The 17,729-nt window shown below is 36.0% G+C and overlaps 1 protein-coding gene across 1 annotated transcript in view; it reads left to right on the forward strand.

Annotated features, from left to right (window-relative positions):
* ADGRV1 (adhesion G protein-coupled receptor V1) overlaps positions 1-17,729 on the forward strand; it is a 564,070-nt gene that overhangs the window by 130,842 nt on the left and 415,499 nt on the right. The window contains exons 34-39 of the mRNA XM_073801943.1: positions 1,472-1,681; positions 9,789-9,919; positions 11,016-11,115; positions 11,760-11,939; positions 12,575-12,738; positions 16,295-16,388. Coding sequence (XP_073658044.1) covers positions 1,472-1,681; positions 9,789-9,919; positions 11,016-11,115; positions 11,760-11,939; positions 12,575-12,738; positions 16,295-16,388 — 879 coding nt within the window. The remainder of the gene's footprint in view (positions 1-1,471; positions 1,682-9,788; positions 9,920-11,015; positions 11,116-11,759; positions 11,940-12,574; positions 12,739-16,294; positions 16,389-17,729) is intronic.

Below are 17,729 nucleotides of genomic sequence, written 5' to 3' on the forward strand. Positions count from 1 at the left end.
TTATACAACAAAATGAAGGAAGTAAATGTTACTCACAATTGCATATCTTAGAGCATTCATTCATTGCATCTTTTATCATTTAATTTTAATGCATATACTTTTTTGGAAACAGTAGTCAGGGGTCATGATACATATAGATTATATACTTTTTGAAACATCTAATAAGCATTATATTTTAGAGTAAATTTTTAAAATAGTATAAAACTTCTCAAAATGATTGTTTCCTAGTAAATGATTTTGGGAACGATAGAATAATGATATGCTTGATATATGGGTTTGTGTGTGTGCACAGGTTAGTAACTGGTAACATTTCTCCCTATTTCAAAGGAAATATTGAACTTTGAGGAGGGAGTGGAGATGAAAATTTAAAGTTAGGTTTTTTTAATGGCTTTGGTAACAATAAAGAAGCTATCATATAAAGTAGTGGCATTATACAAATTAGTATTACCTTGAATTGTAACTTTAGAATCACACGAAATGGACTATATTTTATAGTTAACCTAGATTCTCAGATAACATACACTCTCTTGAGGCAGTCTTGACACTGAATTGATAAAATATACCAGGGTCGCGCGAGAGAGAACATGCATTCACATCCATTTTCTCCTTTCTCCTGCCTTTTCTCACCCTTTCAACATCTTTCCAGAAAGTGGCAAAGAATTAGATGGGGAACACTGTAGGTGAACAGCAGAAGCAGTGTTGGGTTTGGGGGTTTTCAGTGATGCCCTATCTACTAGTGGGGTCCTAATTGCAAAGTAGATTGCTTGGCCCTTGTTGCTGTTATGTGTCCTAATTGCAAAGTAGATTGCTTGGCCCTTGTTGCTGTTATGTGTCCCTTTGAATTCCTTTTCTGCCTCCTTCCCTTATTGCCCGAATCCTGGAGACTAGTATTTGATGTTGTCATCTCATCTGGCTCCCCGAAGACTTATCCCATTTACGTGGGTTCTCTTGCTCAGAATTTACTGTCCTTTTCTGTTTCCCATTTTGACCACTATTCCCTAAGTGTTCCTGGTCTTTCAGGGAAGTTTTGGCTTGATTACCTGAAAACCATTCATGGTAACGTCAAAATGAGAATGAGAGCCCACTTTCTAGAGGGATCAGTTTCTAAACAGTAGATGCTTCAGAACCTCTTCCCCTAGCTAGGTCATGGTTCTAGGCTAAAGACCAGGAAGTAAAACCATGATTCCTTGAAATAATTCTACCCTTTAACTTTGCATAATTCAAAATGTCCTTTTCCACAATCTGCCCATATTAATGAAATTTTTACAGTGTTTTATAGGTGAAAGGGTATACATACTTACATACAACATTTGCTTATAGTGGCACTAATATTACTCATGGTATTGAACTGTTATAATTCACTCATGTATTTTTACTTAACTTTTTTCTTTGAAAGAAGTTATCTTGGACCTTTGTGAATTCTCTATTGATGATTTTCTTACTTGGGTTTTATTCCATTAATTCTTTATAGGTGAAACCAAAAAGATAGCCATTTTAACCATTTTGGATGACTCTGAGCCAGAGGATGATGAAAGCATCATAGTCAGCTTGGTGTACACCGAAGGCGGAAGTAGAATTTTGCCCAGTTCCGACACCGTCAGAGTGAACATTTTGGCCAACGACAATGTGGCAGGAGTCGTTAGCTTTCAGACTGCTTCCAGATCTGTCATAGGTCATGAAGGTGGGTTCCTTTCTTTGTTGAGCACATTCATTCTCTTTTCCATGGATGTCATTTTTTGTCTAGTTTTTTAAAGTTTCCCATTTTAAAAATTCTTCCATTATTTTGTACAGCTGGGTGTGTTAATGTACAGGGAGCTTATTTGGGAGAGGGCTGTATAGGGAACTGTTTAACTAGATTTAGGAGACTCGCAGATTGGTATTGTGTTCTAGCTTGCCGCTCCCCACTAGTGTGATTTTGATGAAATTGGTCAAACCTAGGATGCTCAGCTTTCTCATCTGTTAAATGAAGGGAAATACTACTTCCTTCGTAGGTTTCTGTGTGAGGATTAAGTGGATAAATGTAAAGTGCTTAGCATAGTTCTGGGCACATAGTGTATATGTGCTCAGTGGTAGCTGTTGATGTTAAATGGTGAAATATTGGCTCTCTGTTCAAAAAAAAAATAGCAGTTTCTGATCAGTGAATATTTTAGCTTGGATTTTATATGTTTGTATATTTTATGAACAAAGTGCCAAACTAGAAAAAAATTATACAATGTCCTCTTTTCCCGTAAAAAAACAGTAATTTCCATGAATCTTAATATTTTACATCATCTATAGGGTTTACATTTATAGGCTACTTTTTGTTTAAACCATTATAGCAGTGTTTTTGTCTTTGAATAAGTCTGTTTGAGATAAAACTGTTATTTATAGTCTGTTTCACTATAATTTGTGTTTAAAATTAAAAAATAATTGTACCTAAAAGAGTTAAGAAATGAAAAGGATATAGATCATGCATTTGGACTTCGACTTTATGGATGAGAAAACTGAGACAGAGAGATTAAGTGACTGGACAGAATCATACAGCTAGTTAGTGACTGTGCTGGAAACTGAATGCATTTTAGTGTGCATCACCTTTTACCTTACTGTACTCCCAACTTGCAAGTTTGTTTAACTTAATGCAAATATCTGAGCCATTTTCCAATACTTTTTCCTTTTATTAACGGTTTAAAAATCTCATGTTGTCATAGCAATAGTGAGTAAAAGTGACTAACAAATTGCTATAAGTCAATCTAAAGACAGATCATCAACTCTCGAAAAATTATTTGTAGTATAATACAAGTAAAAAGTCACTGGAAGATAAGTTAATCTCAATAATAATGACAACAACAATAACACTTATTGAGTGTTTTCTGCATGCCAGACATTTTACATCCATCATTTCACTTAATTTTAACAAAGCTATGAAGTGGGTATGACGATATACACCAGTTTTTCACACAAGGGAACTGAATGTTAGAGAGATTACCCAGCACATAGTTATTCATGGTGGGGCTTAAACCTAGTGTTGTCTGAATCCAGAGCTTACGCTATAGGGCACCTTGTGAGAAGAAACTTGTTTTGCTTGAACTTACATCTACTGCAGAACCTGACAATGCAGGAACGTCCGGTAAATATTTCAGGATTTGAGTTGGAAGAATAATGAATTTGAGTAACAGTGTCCATGTGAGAGGAGGAAATTTGGTGAGAAAATCTGACTCTATCTTAAGCTAGGGGTGGAAATTGGATTTTTAGAGATAATCGTTGAAATCAGGAAAATTAAAGATCTAAAATTAAGATCTTAGTGGATAGAGGGAGAAAAGCAAGTTGTCAAGGATGGAGCTATGTGGGGCACCAGGGTAAGGTGCTGGGACAGGCAAAAGGCAAAGGGGAAAGGGGAAAGAAGGCTCTGCCAGAGAGGTGGGAAGAGACCAAAATAAGAATGTGTTTTCATTAGTTATCAGAAGAAAGTAACCAGCGTGTCTCGTACTACATGGGCAACAAGTGAGATTAGATTCCCAAATGGGCTAGAGGGAACAGTAGTAACTGCAGAGGAATTGTAAAGGAAAACTTCGCATGGAAAGCAAATAACTAAGGATAACAAAAGACAGGACTGTAGAAGCCTTGGGGGCAGTGCTCCTCAAAGTACGGTCCTCAAGCTGACACCTGCACACAAAGTGTTTGCTTTTTGTTTGTGACAAGATAAGTTTGAAAATGGAAAGAATCTTTTCTAGAGACTTTTATAACGATTTCATTTTGCTGTGATATCCAAAAGTGATATCTATGGGCTTACATTTTGTATGTGTGTTCTTTTTGCCATTTAACTTATCTAGTCATTTATTTTATTGTGTTTTACAAAAATGTCAGTTTATGATAGATCAAGGAAAACAAAACAAAACAAAAAACAGACAAAAACCCCTTGTCTGGGACTTCCCTGGTGGTCCAATGGTTAAGAATCCACCTGCCAATGCAGGGGACACAGGTTCGACCCTTGGTCTTGGAAGATCCACATGCTGCGGGGCAGCTAAGCCCGTGCGCTCTAGAGCCCGTACACTGCAACTACTGAGCTCACGTGCTACAACTACAGAAGTCCATGTGCCTAGAGCCAGTGCTCCGCAACAAGAGAAGCCACCGCAATGACGCACACCGCAACAAAGAGTAGTCCCCGCTCACTGCAAATAGAGAAAGCCCGTGTGCAGCAACAAAGACCCAGTGCAGGCAAAAAAAAAAAAAAAGTGCTCAAAGCAGAATAAAGGCAACCCAGAATTCTATACTAGTGAAAACATTTGTCAAGAATGAATGTGAAATAAAGATATTTTCAGATAAAAGAAAACTAAAAAAAAGTATTAAAACAAAACCAAATCCCATCCTTCACTGCATTAGGGTGAGAAGCACTGCCTTAGGGGATATTCTGTTTGTTGGCTCTGTGAGCAAGGAAAGGAGAAAAATTGGTGAAACCAGATTAAAGCGTAGAGTATTTTGGACTTGCTTTGTTTTGTTGAAGAAATATAGAGAAGAAGGCAATGTAGAAGAGAAGAAAAGTGTTAGTGGCATGGGGGTGGGTATAAATAAGTTCAGGGATCAGAAAGGATTAGATTTAAGGGAGGACACAGAGCTGGACTAGGTATGTGATTTTCAGCAATATGATGGGATTTTTTTTTTTTTTTAAGAATACAAAAGTATTTGGATGTCCAGGATCACTTGAAGGGCATTTTAACCGTAAAGGAGCTAGTGTCATTACATGCGTCCTATGGAAGTCTGGGTGGTGACAGTGGTGGTGGGTTGGAGGCTCTGAAGAAACCCAGGCTCTTGTGCTGAGCACCAAGTCATCTTGGGGAGACTGCAGGGTCTTGGCACCTGTGTTCTCTTTCACTGGAACGAACTTAACACCTGAAAACCAGATTGTGGTCTCTTTAGTCTCCAACAGCTAAATATCTGCAGGGGATGCAAAGAGAAAAAATGATTAGTCGTTAAAACACGTGGTCCAAACGTGTTATTGGTTTATCATATCAAAAGCATATCCTATCTGCTTCATCATATCAATCTATGAGCATGAGTTTGGTACAGGAAATAGAACAATGAATTGCTTTCATTAATCAGTACTCCCTAGAATTTTTACATTTTCTAAATAAAAATTGGTAGGAATTTCTATTTTTTTAAATTTACTTTTCTTTCCCTTTTCTCCTAAACCTTTTCCTAGAGTCTAAATTAATTTTCTTTTTTCAAAAACATTATGTCTAACCTCAAGAATTCAGTATTTTGTGCATGTATTCTTTGTATTACTGCAAAATTGCATAGAGAAATGTATATCAAGCAGATGTTTACAAAAATGAAAACTTCATGGTGTTTCTTCAAAGATAACTGCTAAAGAAATGGGGTAAAGAAATCATGCCATGTAGGCTTTTGACAGTGTTAACATTGCTTTTGACTTAGTGTTGGAGTTTCATTTATGTGATTAGATTTAAAATGTGGACAATGCTGAATTTCTGGCTCTAGAATACATTTTCATTTCATGGGGAGGAATTGCCTTAGTGTTTAACAGTGTTTTGAATTCTGTAGACTCCTATTTCTACATTTTTGTCCTAAAGCAATTGGACAGATGCCCAGTGTTAAATATTACTTTCTTTCAAATGTAATGGGCAGACTTTAGAAATATAGGACAATAGATTTTTACTGTGGTTGCAAAGTATGTATAAACGTGCTCTTTATAAATCTGTGTTAAACGTTTCACTTCACACATCTCTGCAGCATCATAATCATTATGTCATGTTCAATGGATTCAAAATTTCTCCTTTTCTCAGAGACAGCATGTATTTTTTCTAGGTAAAGATTTGAACAAGAGATGTGATTCTTTAAAAATATATATCGAACTGCTGTATTAGAAACACTCAACTATTTTTCTTATTGACAGTTTGTGTTTCATATTATCCCTGTAATTGTTTTAAGTCATTTTCTATTAATTGTAGAGCACAATCAGTTTGGATGGTTCTTGTATACCACATATACATGAATCTATTAAAATATATTTCCTGTATTTTAGTTTTCCATTATTTTTGTACACATTGTAGCTGACGTTTATCTTTGTAAAAACAATCCTGATTTGTTTTAGGAAGAAATACACGAAATACTCTGGGTTATTAAAATTAATTTTATATTCATATTATTTGTGTTAGGCTAGGTCTAGAACCCATATGATAGATCTTCCTCTTTTTTGGTCTTTTATGGCCACGCCACGTGGCATGTAGGATCTTAGTTCTCAGACCAGGGATCGAACCCATGCCCCCTGCAGTGGAAGTGTGAAGTCTTAACCACTGGACTGCCAGGGAAATCCTTTTTGTTTTTGGTCTTAGATCTTCTGCTTAAAGTTAAAATGTATCACCGATTTTTTGGTGGACTCTAGATTTCATATCAAGATGATCTTACAGGAATTAGACTCTTTAGTGGGGGAGGGCCCTCTCTAGGTCTTCATTCTGGGCAAAAACTAGAAGGCAGCGTGGTAAAATATTGGCTATCTGAAAATTTTACCTTCCTTCTTTAGGACCTATCTTCTGTCCTTCCCTCGTATTTAGAAGACTGAGCACTTGTTTCTAATTTTTTCCTTTTCCTATGTTCTTTGACTTCTCCTCTAGGTAGAAGGTAGCTTTCTGGTAATTCTTCCTAGAAGGCTTTTTTTTAAAAAAAATAAATAAATACATTTATTTTTTTATTTATCTTTGGCTGTGTTGGGTCTTCGTTGCTGAGTGCAGGTTTTCTCTAGTTGCGGTGAGCGGGGGCTACTCTTTGTTATGGTGTGTGGGTTTCTCACTGCGGTGGCTTCTCTTGTTGCAGAGCACGGGCTCTAGGTGCGTGGGCTTCAGTAGTTGTGGCTCGCGGGCTCTAGAGCGCAGGCTCAGTAGTTGTGACACACGGGCTTAGTTGCTCCATGGCATGTGGGATCTTCCTGGACTAGGGGTCGAACCCTTGTCCCCTGCATTGGCAGGCGGATTCTTAACCACTGCACCACCAGGGAAGTCCCTAGAAGGCATTTTAAATGGACCTGATTCTTGGCAGTCTGCCTTAAAGAGGCAGTTAATACCTCTATTTTGATTCTTAGGAAAATCTTCACACTATTTATGCTGTGGACGTGATTTTTAATAGGCTCATGAAATTATGTGTTTAAGGAATACTTGGTTTACCTTTTATTTGTGTGTGTGTTGTGCTTCAAATTGTGTTTCTTGTAATATTTTCTTGCAAGTTAAATTCTTGCATGGTAACATTAAATTTTCAAAGGTGATATTAAGTGGTATTAGACTGAGCATTTTAAAATTAATTAATTAATTAATTTATTTATTTATGGCTGTGTTGGGTCTTCGTTTCTGTGCGAGGGCTTTCTCTAGTTGTGGCAAGCAGGGGCCACTCTTTGTTGTTGTTTTTTTTTTGGCGGTACGCGGGCCTCTCACTGTTGTGGCCTCTCCCGTTGCGGAGCATAGGCTCCGGACGTGCAGGCTCAGCGGCCATGGGTCACGGGCCTAGTTGCTGCGCTGCATGTGGGATCTTCCCGGACTGGGGCACGAACCTGTGTCTCCTGCATCGGCAGGCGGACTCTCAACCACTGCGCCACCAGGGAAGCCCGGGGGGCCACTCTTCATCACGGTGTGGGGGCCTCTCACTATCGCAGTCTCTCTTGTTGTGGAGCGCAGGCTCCAGATGCGCAGGCTCAGTAGTTGTGGCTCACGGGCCCAGTTGCTCTGCGGCATGTGGGATCCTCCCAGACCAGGGCTCGAACCCGTGTCCCCTGCATTGGTAGGCAGACTCTCAACCACTGCGCCACCAGGGAAGCCCTAGACTGAGCGTTTTTACATGTAATAAGTTTGTAGGAGGATTTTACTTTTTTCTCTCCTTAGCATTTCATTTTTAGTTTTGCCTTTAATGGTGTATTTATTCCCAAATCTCTATGTACCATCTTACAACCATAATTATTTTTATTATGATATTTACAGGTTCCCCTTCAATATGGATTTTCATTGACCTACATTTTTTTTTTTTTGCCACTTGTATTCCCACTGCATTTTTAGCACTTGTTCAAACTTCTATAATTTTCATTTTGAAATATTACTGGGTTTTGTGATTTAAAAAAAAATTGAAAACCATGACTCTATACCTTTTTATTTGGGTCACCAGACAACACTGTAGGCGAAAGAGCTTAATAACTCCAAGGTTCTCTCTCTGCCATTCAGTAATAAACCCTTGAGAAATTCTGCCTGGTATACAATAGAGAGACTCCAGCGTTTCATTGTAGTGCCTGTGTTTTATTCATATGAGTTATATAAGTATAAAAATTTTAAATGGCATGGCAATTATGGCTGATTGTACCCATTCTTTCAGTTATATCCTATCTTCGGACACTCTTATTTCTAATAACATTTCCTTTATGTTTCAATAAAAACATCCAAGTCATAGTCTGCTATTGTGATAGCAATTAAAAATTTTTTTTTGTACTGAAATATTTTAAAATGTATACATTAAACATTGAACTGTTTTAGGAAATTTTATTTAGAAGTCTGTTTTTGCTTTCTTATATTTTCTGCTGTCCCAAAATAATTTATGTAATAAATGTATTAAAGTTATGTATGCTTAAATTTAGTATGAAAATTTTATTTTGTTTTTTAGTAATTGAAATAAGATAATCTCTAAATTAATGAATTTATGATACTTTAAGAAACCTTTCTATTAGAAATAATTATTTAATTTTATTATTTAAAACATTTAAAAAACTGTGGTAGTTAAAACGTATTTGGAAAGGGTGTTTATATTTTACTGTGTTATTGCTACTCTCATTTAAAAGTGTCAGAAGTGTGTATTTATTTGGATAACTAAGTAAAAGTGATATTTTTAATGAACATGCATGGATTTCAACTATACGTCTATGCTATAAGGATGTGTTCTTTAAAGCCTTTTAAACATGAATTCATTTATCTTTTAACAATTATTAGTTTTTAGTAATATAGTTCATTAATGTACCTCCACTTCTGTTCATCATCATAAAATTTTTGAATTCAGCATATTTTCAGCAAGACACATGGCCATCACCAGTACTCCCTAGGAGTTACTTTTCAATTCCAGCAATTTAGAAGAAATGACTTTTATGATTTTCTTCAATTTTACAAAATATTACATGAGGATAAAAGCCAGGAATGGAAAGTATCTAAAATGCCTCATTTATCCAGGAAGGATAGCTGTAACTTTGGTGAAGTTACAGAGGTTGATATACAGATTTGACACCTTTCCTTTGTATTTCTTTCTATAAAACAAAATCATTGATGGTATATGTAAGTTACAATTTCAAGAAATGTGATTTTCAGGTATTTGCAAGCATTTTTATGCATGCATTATGTAAAATCACATTGCATACCAGTGTAAGGAATTTTTGTCCTTTTGGGAAGTGAAGGAAGAATTTACTTGTGTTATTACTAGTTTTGACCACGAGGACTTAATTATTTTCTTTAATTTACAGAACATTTATGTTCTGGTGCATGTTTTGGAGTGAATAAAAGTTTGTGTTTTCCATTTTAGCATGTGCTTTTGTAACTTTTACATGTTAAACTTCCTGAAGTTCTACTAAATGGAAGTATTTAGAAGTGGAATAAACAATAATGTGTTGATAAACAATAAGCATGTATAAAGCTTCTAGAAAATTGCAAACAGAACAGCTTTGTAATATTCTTAGAAAAGGTACTGTAGTAGTTGCATGTTTGGGATTTGGGTTTTGTTGACTTCAAATGTTAAGCTCATTTTACACTAAACATTCATCAATCTGTACATTTCACCTGCAGGAGAAATTTTACAATTCCATGTGATGAGAACACCCCCTGGTCGAGGAAATGTTACTGTTAACTGGAAAATTATTGGGCAAAACCTAGAACTCAATTTTGCTAACTTTACCGGACAACTCTTCTTTCCTGAGGTAATACCACCAAGAAAAGCTTTACTGCAATATCTGGAGGTAACTGTGTTTTGTGAGGAAAATGGGAAAACTCTGATTATGTAATACAAAGATGAATAGAGATCCATGAGGGAGCTGCTTCCTTAGAAACCTAAAGGAAGAACATTACTCAAAGAATTTCTAAGACTTAAGGAGGGGGTTTGTTTTTCCATATGTACTAGGTAGATCTCCTTTAAGGAAACAGAAAAAGTTGACTTTGTATTTGAGACAAGCCCTCTTGTTGCTTTCTTGCCCTCCCACTGTTGGTGTCAACTGTGTCATTAAGAAGATGATTAAAAAAAAAAAAAAAAAAAAAGAAGATGATTACTGCTTGTCCCTCTTCTCTTACCCCTCACTGTCTTGGAACTTTCAATGCACTTGGAACTTAAATGTTTCACTGCTATGAAACAGCAAATATAGCCTGAGAAACAAATGTCTTTTTATCTTCTGTTCACACAGTATTTTTGAGGTTACATTTAAAAGCTCTTGCTGACAGTTTGAAAGAAGATGATTGGTGGAAAATAACTATAAGAAAGCAGTTCTTGGGTAGAAAGTTAGCACTACTTTATTGTTTCTCTTCGTCTTCTCTTCTCCACGCTCACTTGATATGAATTCCTGTTTGGTAAATTGTTTCATTCTTTTTCTCTTCATTTTCACTCCCTCAATATTAAGCCTAACCCCTATAACCTTCTGCCTTGAGGACTACATTTGACTTCTAATAACTGGTTTCCCTACAACACTGGTCTTCTTTTCCATACTCCAGTTTTTCCCATTAACCACATAGAAATCTCTCCAACTTATTGCTTTGTCTGGAATTTTCAATAGGGCTACATTGCTCACTAGATAAGATCTATATTCATGAGCTCAGCACTCAAAATCTTCCACAGTTGTTCCCTATCTACTTTAAGCCTGTTTTCTTATGAGTCAGTGGTTTTTTATTTAATTTATTTTTTAAGCCACAGAACACTTTGTTTAAGTGAAAATATAGTTGGATGCACAATTTATAAGGCCAGTAAAAGCAGGAGTTAGTTTGTGCTCAGTGACAGTAGAGGGATGAATTTCTTTCTGTTTGACATAGGGGTCATTGAATAAAACAATATCTGTGCATCTGTTGGATGACAATATTCCTGAGGAGAAAGAAGTATACCAGGTCATTCTGTATGATGTCAGGACACAAGGTAATGCAGAATTTAATTAAATTATTTTTCCGGTGTATTATTCTTTTCAGAAAAAAATAATAGTTGCTGTCTCTATATTTAACAGTTAGATGCATAGCGATTTTAAAAATGTTATTTAAATATCGTCTGCCCCATAACATTTAGATCCAAAAGAATCAGCTCAGAATGAAAATACTTATCTTTATGGATTCAAGTTAAAACCTCTAAAAATTTTGCTGAATATTTCCTATGGAGTAAAATATATTTCCAAAGGTAGAATTTAATGAAATTAATTTTATGCTAAGCTGACCAATTTGGATTCTGGATCAGTTTTATGGATAAATTAGATTTACTAATTTGAGCAAGTTATCTGGGTATTTTCCTCAGTTTCTAATCAATTTCTGTAATTCAGATGACCAGTATAGCACATAATGACAATAATAGGTCAAGCCAAAAAAAAAAAAAAAAAAAAAATTTGCTATCTAAGAAGAAAAAAAAACTAAAAGGTAACTTCTGTTTTTCACACTGAAGATTTCTGTTAGAGGAGTGAAAGTAACCACTTTCTGGTTACTTTAATATGTTTCAAAAAGTGGGGTTATATTTTAAGTATTTAGAAGTTAAGGTCAAGTCACTGTTAGATTTCTTGTGGTCCCTGACTTTCTTAGGAGTTCCACCAGCAGGAACTGCTCTGCTTGACGCTCAAGGATATGCAGCTGTTCTGACCGTAGAAGCCAGTGATGAACCACATGGAGTGTTAAGTTTTGCTCTTTCATCAAGATTTGTTTTGCTACAGGAGGCTAACATGACAATTCAGCTTTTCATCAACAGAGAATTTGGATCTCTAGGTTTGTGTTACTCTAGAATGAATGGAGTTTCCAGGCAGGTGCTTTTTTAATATTCTACTAGGGTGGATGAAAGCCATTGCTAGAATAAATCAGGGACAGGAAAACAATTAATATTTCTTAATTCAGGACAGGATTTTATAGCTTCTTTATTTTTGAAAGATTAAACGAATTTATCTAGTGTCACAGAATGCTGTGCAACAAACAATCATAAACTCTCAGCAGCATATGGTAATGAGCCAGCCGTGGGTCCACTGAGTCTGGGCTTGGCTAGGGTGGCTGTATTCCACGTGTCTCTCATTCTTCTCCTGGAACCAGTAGAGGCATAAGAAGGCAAGCAAAAACACGCCAGACCCCATGAGGTCTAGGCTCAGAACTAGCGCACCATCACTTTTACCTTGTAGCCCAAATAAGTCACACAGTCAAACTCAAAGTAGAGGTAGGCAGGGATGCCTTGCCCACAGTGCAACATCACTGAGCCATTACATGGTAAAGGCCAAGAACAGAGGAAGGGGTGAAGAATTGGGGCCAATAATACAGCTACTGACGTGCTTTTAGGAAAGTCAACAAGTTCATAATGAGATAATATTTTTTAATTTTAAATAATTTAAAAATCCCTTCCCATCCAATTCAATTAGGAGCCATTAATGTCACATATACCACAGTTCCTGGAATGTTGAATCTAAAGAACCAAACAGAAGGAAACCTAGCTGAGCCAAATGTTGACTTTGTCCCAGTAATTGGCTTTCTGATTTTAGAAGAAGGGGCAACAGCAGCAGCCATCAACATTACTATACTTGAGGTAAAACGCTTATTTTGCTATTACTGTATTAAACGCGAATAACCAGATAAAAAGTAGAAGTTGATTAAATGTTCTGGTGTCTTTAAATCAACTTACTTCTTTTTGTGACTTTTTTTTTTTTTTTTAAATTACACAGGGGATTCTTTTCTTGTCTAGATAGGCTGGTCTGTTGTTGTGTATTTTATCACAGAAACAACTTGTGATAAAGAAAATTTCCTTAGGGCAGTCCCGTTTAAGATGTCATTGGCCTAAGAGATTCCAAAGGAGCATTTTGATTACTCCAAAGGATTCATTGGACCAGCAAAGCCATGTAGGTCAGCGACTTAGTTGTTAGGACCAGTTAAATTAGAGATAGTGAGAAACTCACTAGAGGCTGATGGTATAAAATGTGATTATGGTCAAACTTAAAGTAGTCATTTCTGACTGAAATTGTGTTTTAAATGATTTTTCATGTTGGGAAATCTTGTGTTGTTTTGGGACTTAGTGTTTCAACTACTTAAATTCATTTCCAAGAAGTTTATGAAAATAGTACATATGGAGAGGGTAGGACATGGTGTGTGGGGTGGAGGGGTAGGGGAAGGGAGAAAGAGAATGAATATTGCCTTAGAAAAATAATTTTCAGTTACTATGTATTTTGGGGTTCTATTTTTTCAAGTTTTAATTTTCTCAGAGGCCTTTTACTTTTACAAAATTATAAGTACTGTAAACCATCTACCATCTGAAATCAGTAATTCTTATTTTGTTGATTACTGTGGCACTGTGACCTAATATGGTAGTATGAGAACTCTAAAGCCGTAAGATGAAGGGTAATGTTATTTCAGTACGTGACATACAACACAAGTTTCCATAAAACTTTAAGGTAAGTCTTCTTCCAAATATATAATCTATTAATGTAATTGAATACAAATAAATGGATTATTCCTTAGATACGTTAGTTTTTTTTTGTTGTTGTTGTTGTTTTTTGCGGTACGCGGACCTCTCACTGTGTGGCCTCTCCCGCTGCGGAGCACAGGCTCCGGACCCGCAGGCTCAGCAGCCATGGCTCATGGGCCCAGCTGCTCCGCGGCATGTGGGATCTTCCCGGACCGGGGCACGAACCCTTGTCCCCTGCATCGGCAGGCGGACTCTCAACCACTGCGCCACCAGGGAAGCCCGATACGTTAGTTTTTAAAGCAGAAAATATATAGCCACCTTCAGAGGTCTGGTTTACAGTCTTGTTTTATGAACACACGGTTTCAAAGTTTCCTTTTTTCTCCCCAGGTTTTTGCAGTCGTTTCTGTTCTCAGAGTAGCACAAGATTAAGAGACTGTAAGCCTGTATTTACAGAAATAAGCCAGCCTGGGGCATGATAGGGGAGAGTTGTTGCATGGAGGTGGGGAACAGTGCGGGTAGGCTGGGGACAGTCCCTTTTACATCGCTGATTCTGTAACTCACATTTGTCCCTGTTTTACAGAAGATAGAAACTGTGACCTTCATTTTCTTATTTTTTCACATGCCAACACATCTCCATTAAATACAATGAAGAGAGAGGTGTATGTACTAATATTATATATTCATATATATACATTGGGTTTCTATGTCACAATATTGTTGGCTGTCTGGTTACTACTGATGTGGGTTTTGCTCGTCCTCATGTTTTGAGCAGCTGCCTTATTAGTGATTAATAGTAATATTGTATTAAAATTAACCATCACAAATATCTGTCACTTTGTAGGGACTCTCTCTAGGCCAGGTACTCCATACACATTATTTTTAATCATTATTAAAATCCCCAAAGTAGCAGTTACTTCCCTCATTATAAAGATGCCAGAATTGAGGCCTTAAAATTTAAGTAACTCACCTAAAATTACAGAAATTTGGTACTAGTTCTCTTTGACTGCAAAGCCTATATTTTTCCCATAGTATTATTCTATTCCTCATTCTAATCATTGGATTAGAATCATTTTTTTAAGATAATTAAAAAGGTAATTAAGGTAATTAAAAATATTCAGCTCTTATTATATTTAAGGTATACTAAGTTTGTATATTTATATAATTGGTTTACATATTATATTAGTCCAGGTAAAAAATGATATAATATTAGCAGTTTCATGTGGTTCAACCTAATAACCTATACAACCAGGTGTAAGTTTAATAATTTTATGTTTCTTTAAAAATTTCAGCTTTACTGAAGTATAATTAACCAGCACTGTATGGTAAACTTATGCAGAATCTAAAAAATATATAAAATTATAAGATATTTGAAGTGTATATTCTGTTGATTTGATATATGTTTACATTGTGAAAGAATTCCCCACATCTAGTTAATTAACACATCCGTCACCTCATGTATTTATCTTTTTTTGTGTGTGAGAACATTTAAGTTCTGTTGTCCCAGCAAATTTAAATTGTACAGTACAGTGTTGTCAACTGTAGTCACCATGTTTTACCTTAGATCCTTAGGCCTTACTCATCTTATAGCTGAGTTTGTACTCTTTTACCAATCCCTCCCTATTCCCCCTGCAACCCCAGCCCAGCCACTGGCAACCAGTTTTCTGCGCTCTGTTTTTACGCATATGACTTTATTTTAGATTCCACGCCATGCAGTATGTCTTCCTCTGTCTGGCTTATTTTGCTTAGCATGATGCCCTCAGGGTCCATCCGTGTTGTTAAAAATGGAAGGATTTCCTTCTTTCTTGTGGCTGAATAATATTCCATTTTATATATATACCACATCTTATCCATTCATCTGTTGATGGACACTTGGGTTGTTTCCATAACTTTGCTGCTGTGAATAATGCTGCAGTGAACATGGGAGTGCAGATACCGCTTCACTATTGTGTTTTCATTCCCTTTGGATAAATACCCAGGTGTGGGATTGCTGGTAGTTCTATTTTTAAGTTTCTGAGGAACCTTCATATTGTTTTGCACAGTGACTGCACCAATTTACATTCCCACCAACAGTGTGAAGGGTTCTTCTTTTTCCACATTCTCACCAACACTTACCTCTTGTCTTTTTGATAATAGCCATTCTAATAAACGTAAGGCGAGGTCTCATTGTGGTTTTGACTTGCATTTCTATGAGAATTAGTGATGTTGAGCACCTTTTAATGTACAGGTCGGCCGTTTGTATTTCCTCCTTGGAAAAATTTCTATTCTGTCCCTCTTCCATTTTAAATCAGATTATTTGTTGTTTTGCTATTGAGTTGTATGACTTTTTTAGATGAATTTTGGATATGTATGATTTGCAAATATTTTCTCGCATTCCGTAGGTCGCCTTTTCTTTTGTTGATGTTTTCTTTTGCTGTGCAGAAGCTTTTCAGTTTGATATAGTCCCACTTGTTTATTTTTGCTTTTATTGCTTTTGCTTTTAGTGTTAAATCCAAAAAAATCATTGCCAAGACATGTTTATTTTTTCTGATTTAAATCTTTTCTACTCTATGTTTGCATTTTATGTTTTCTGTATACTATTTAAATATATATATTTATATTTAAAAGATAATTTTTCAAAATAGATTGTAAGGTAATTAATTTGAGAGCATAATTATAGATAATTTAATGGGTGTAATTTTTGCAGGACGATGTACCAGAACTAGAAGAATATTTCCTTGTGAATTTAACTTATGTGGAACTTATCATGGCTCCTTTAACTTCATTTCCTCCTAGACTAGGTATGATGGGCTTTTTTGTTTGTTTCTGTTTACTCACTGCAAACGAAGTAAAGTTTCTTCATTTTTTAATCAGAAGTGATCATTGTGAAGTTTGCTAATGTCAGCTATATGTGTAAATATGTGAGCTTTTAGATTTATTTAAATTTAAAGACCATCGTATATTGTAGCTTTGTACATTGGACAGCATAAAGAAATTTAAAAATTGTGTGATGCTTTTTAAACATTACAGTTATTTTATAACCAAATTTGTAATCTTCAAAATAGAATTAGTTCTTATGAAGGCATTTTCCTTTTAATATTTAATTTGCTATTTTCATTAGATCTCCAAACTCTCAGATGTTTTTATTTTCTCTTAGATTGAGTAGGGTGTTTGTTTGCTGTGTTCTCTGCTTCTTTTTTGACTTTTTATCTCTTTCTTTTCATGCTTTAGAAAAGACTCAGTTAATTCATTACAGACTGAAAGGTAAAACTTGAACCTTAGTACAACTTTATATAGATTACTTTAAAAAGATATATTCCTATTATTAAAACACAAACTCTTGCTTACGATTTGGACATTTGATATTGGAAATTTTGTCTGCAAGTTTTAGGTGTGACGGCCTAGTGGGGGTTGGTGGTGAGTTGCCCTGAAATAGCCTGCTCCCCATCCCTTGGTTAGAACAGCGGTCCCTAACCTTTTTGGCAACAGATACCGGTTTTGTGGAAGATAATTTTTCCAAGGACCAGGGCGGGGGTGGGGATGGTTTTGGGATGATTCAAGCGTATTACGTTTATTGTGCACTTTATTTCTATTATTATTACATTGTAATATATAATGAAATAATTATAGAACTCACCATAATGCAGAATCAGTGGAAGCCCTGAGCTTGTTTCACTTGCCACTCACTGATACGGTTTTTTTTTTTTTTTTACATCTTTATTGGAGTATAATTGCTTTACAATGGTGTGTTAGTTTCTGCTTTATAACACAGTGAATCAGCTATACATATACATACATCCCCATATCTCCTCCATCTTGCATCTCCCTCCCACCCTCCCTATCCCACCCTTCTAGGTGGTCACAAAGCACCGAGCTGATCTCCCTGTGCTATGTGGCTGCTTCCCACTAGCTATCTATTTTACATTTGGTAGTATATATAAGTCCATGCCACTCTCTCATTTCGTCCCAGCTTACCCTTCCCCCTTCCCGTGTCCTCAGGTCCGTTCTCTACATCTGTGTCTTTATTCCTGTCCTGCCGCTAGGTTCTTCAGAACCAATTTTTTTTTTTTTTTTTTTTTTTAAGATTCCATATATATGTTAGCATACGGTATTTGTTTTTCTCTTTCTGACTTACTTCACTC

This window comes from Tursiops truncatus, chromosome 3, assembly GCF_011762595.2.
Source record: "Tursiops truncatus isolate mTurTru1 chromosome 3, mTurTru1.mat.Y, whole genome shotgun sequence".
Classification (NCBI taxonomy): domain Eukaryota; kingdom Metazoa; phylum Chordata; class Mammalia; order Artiodactyla; family Delphinidae; genus Tursiops; species Tursiops truncatus.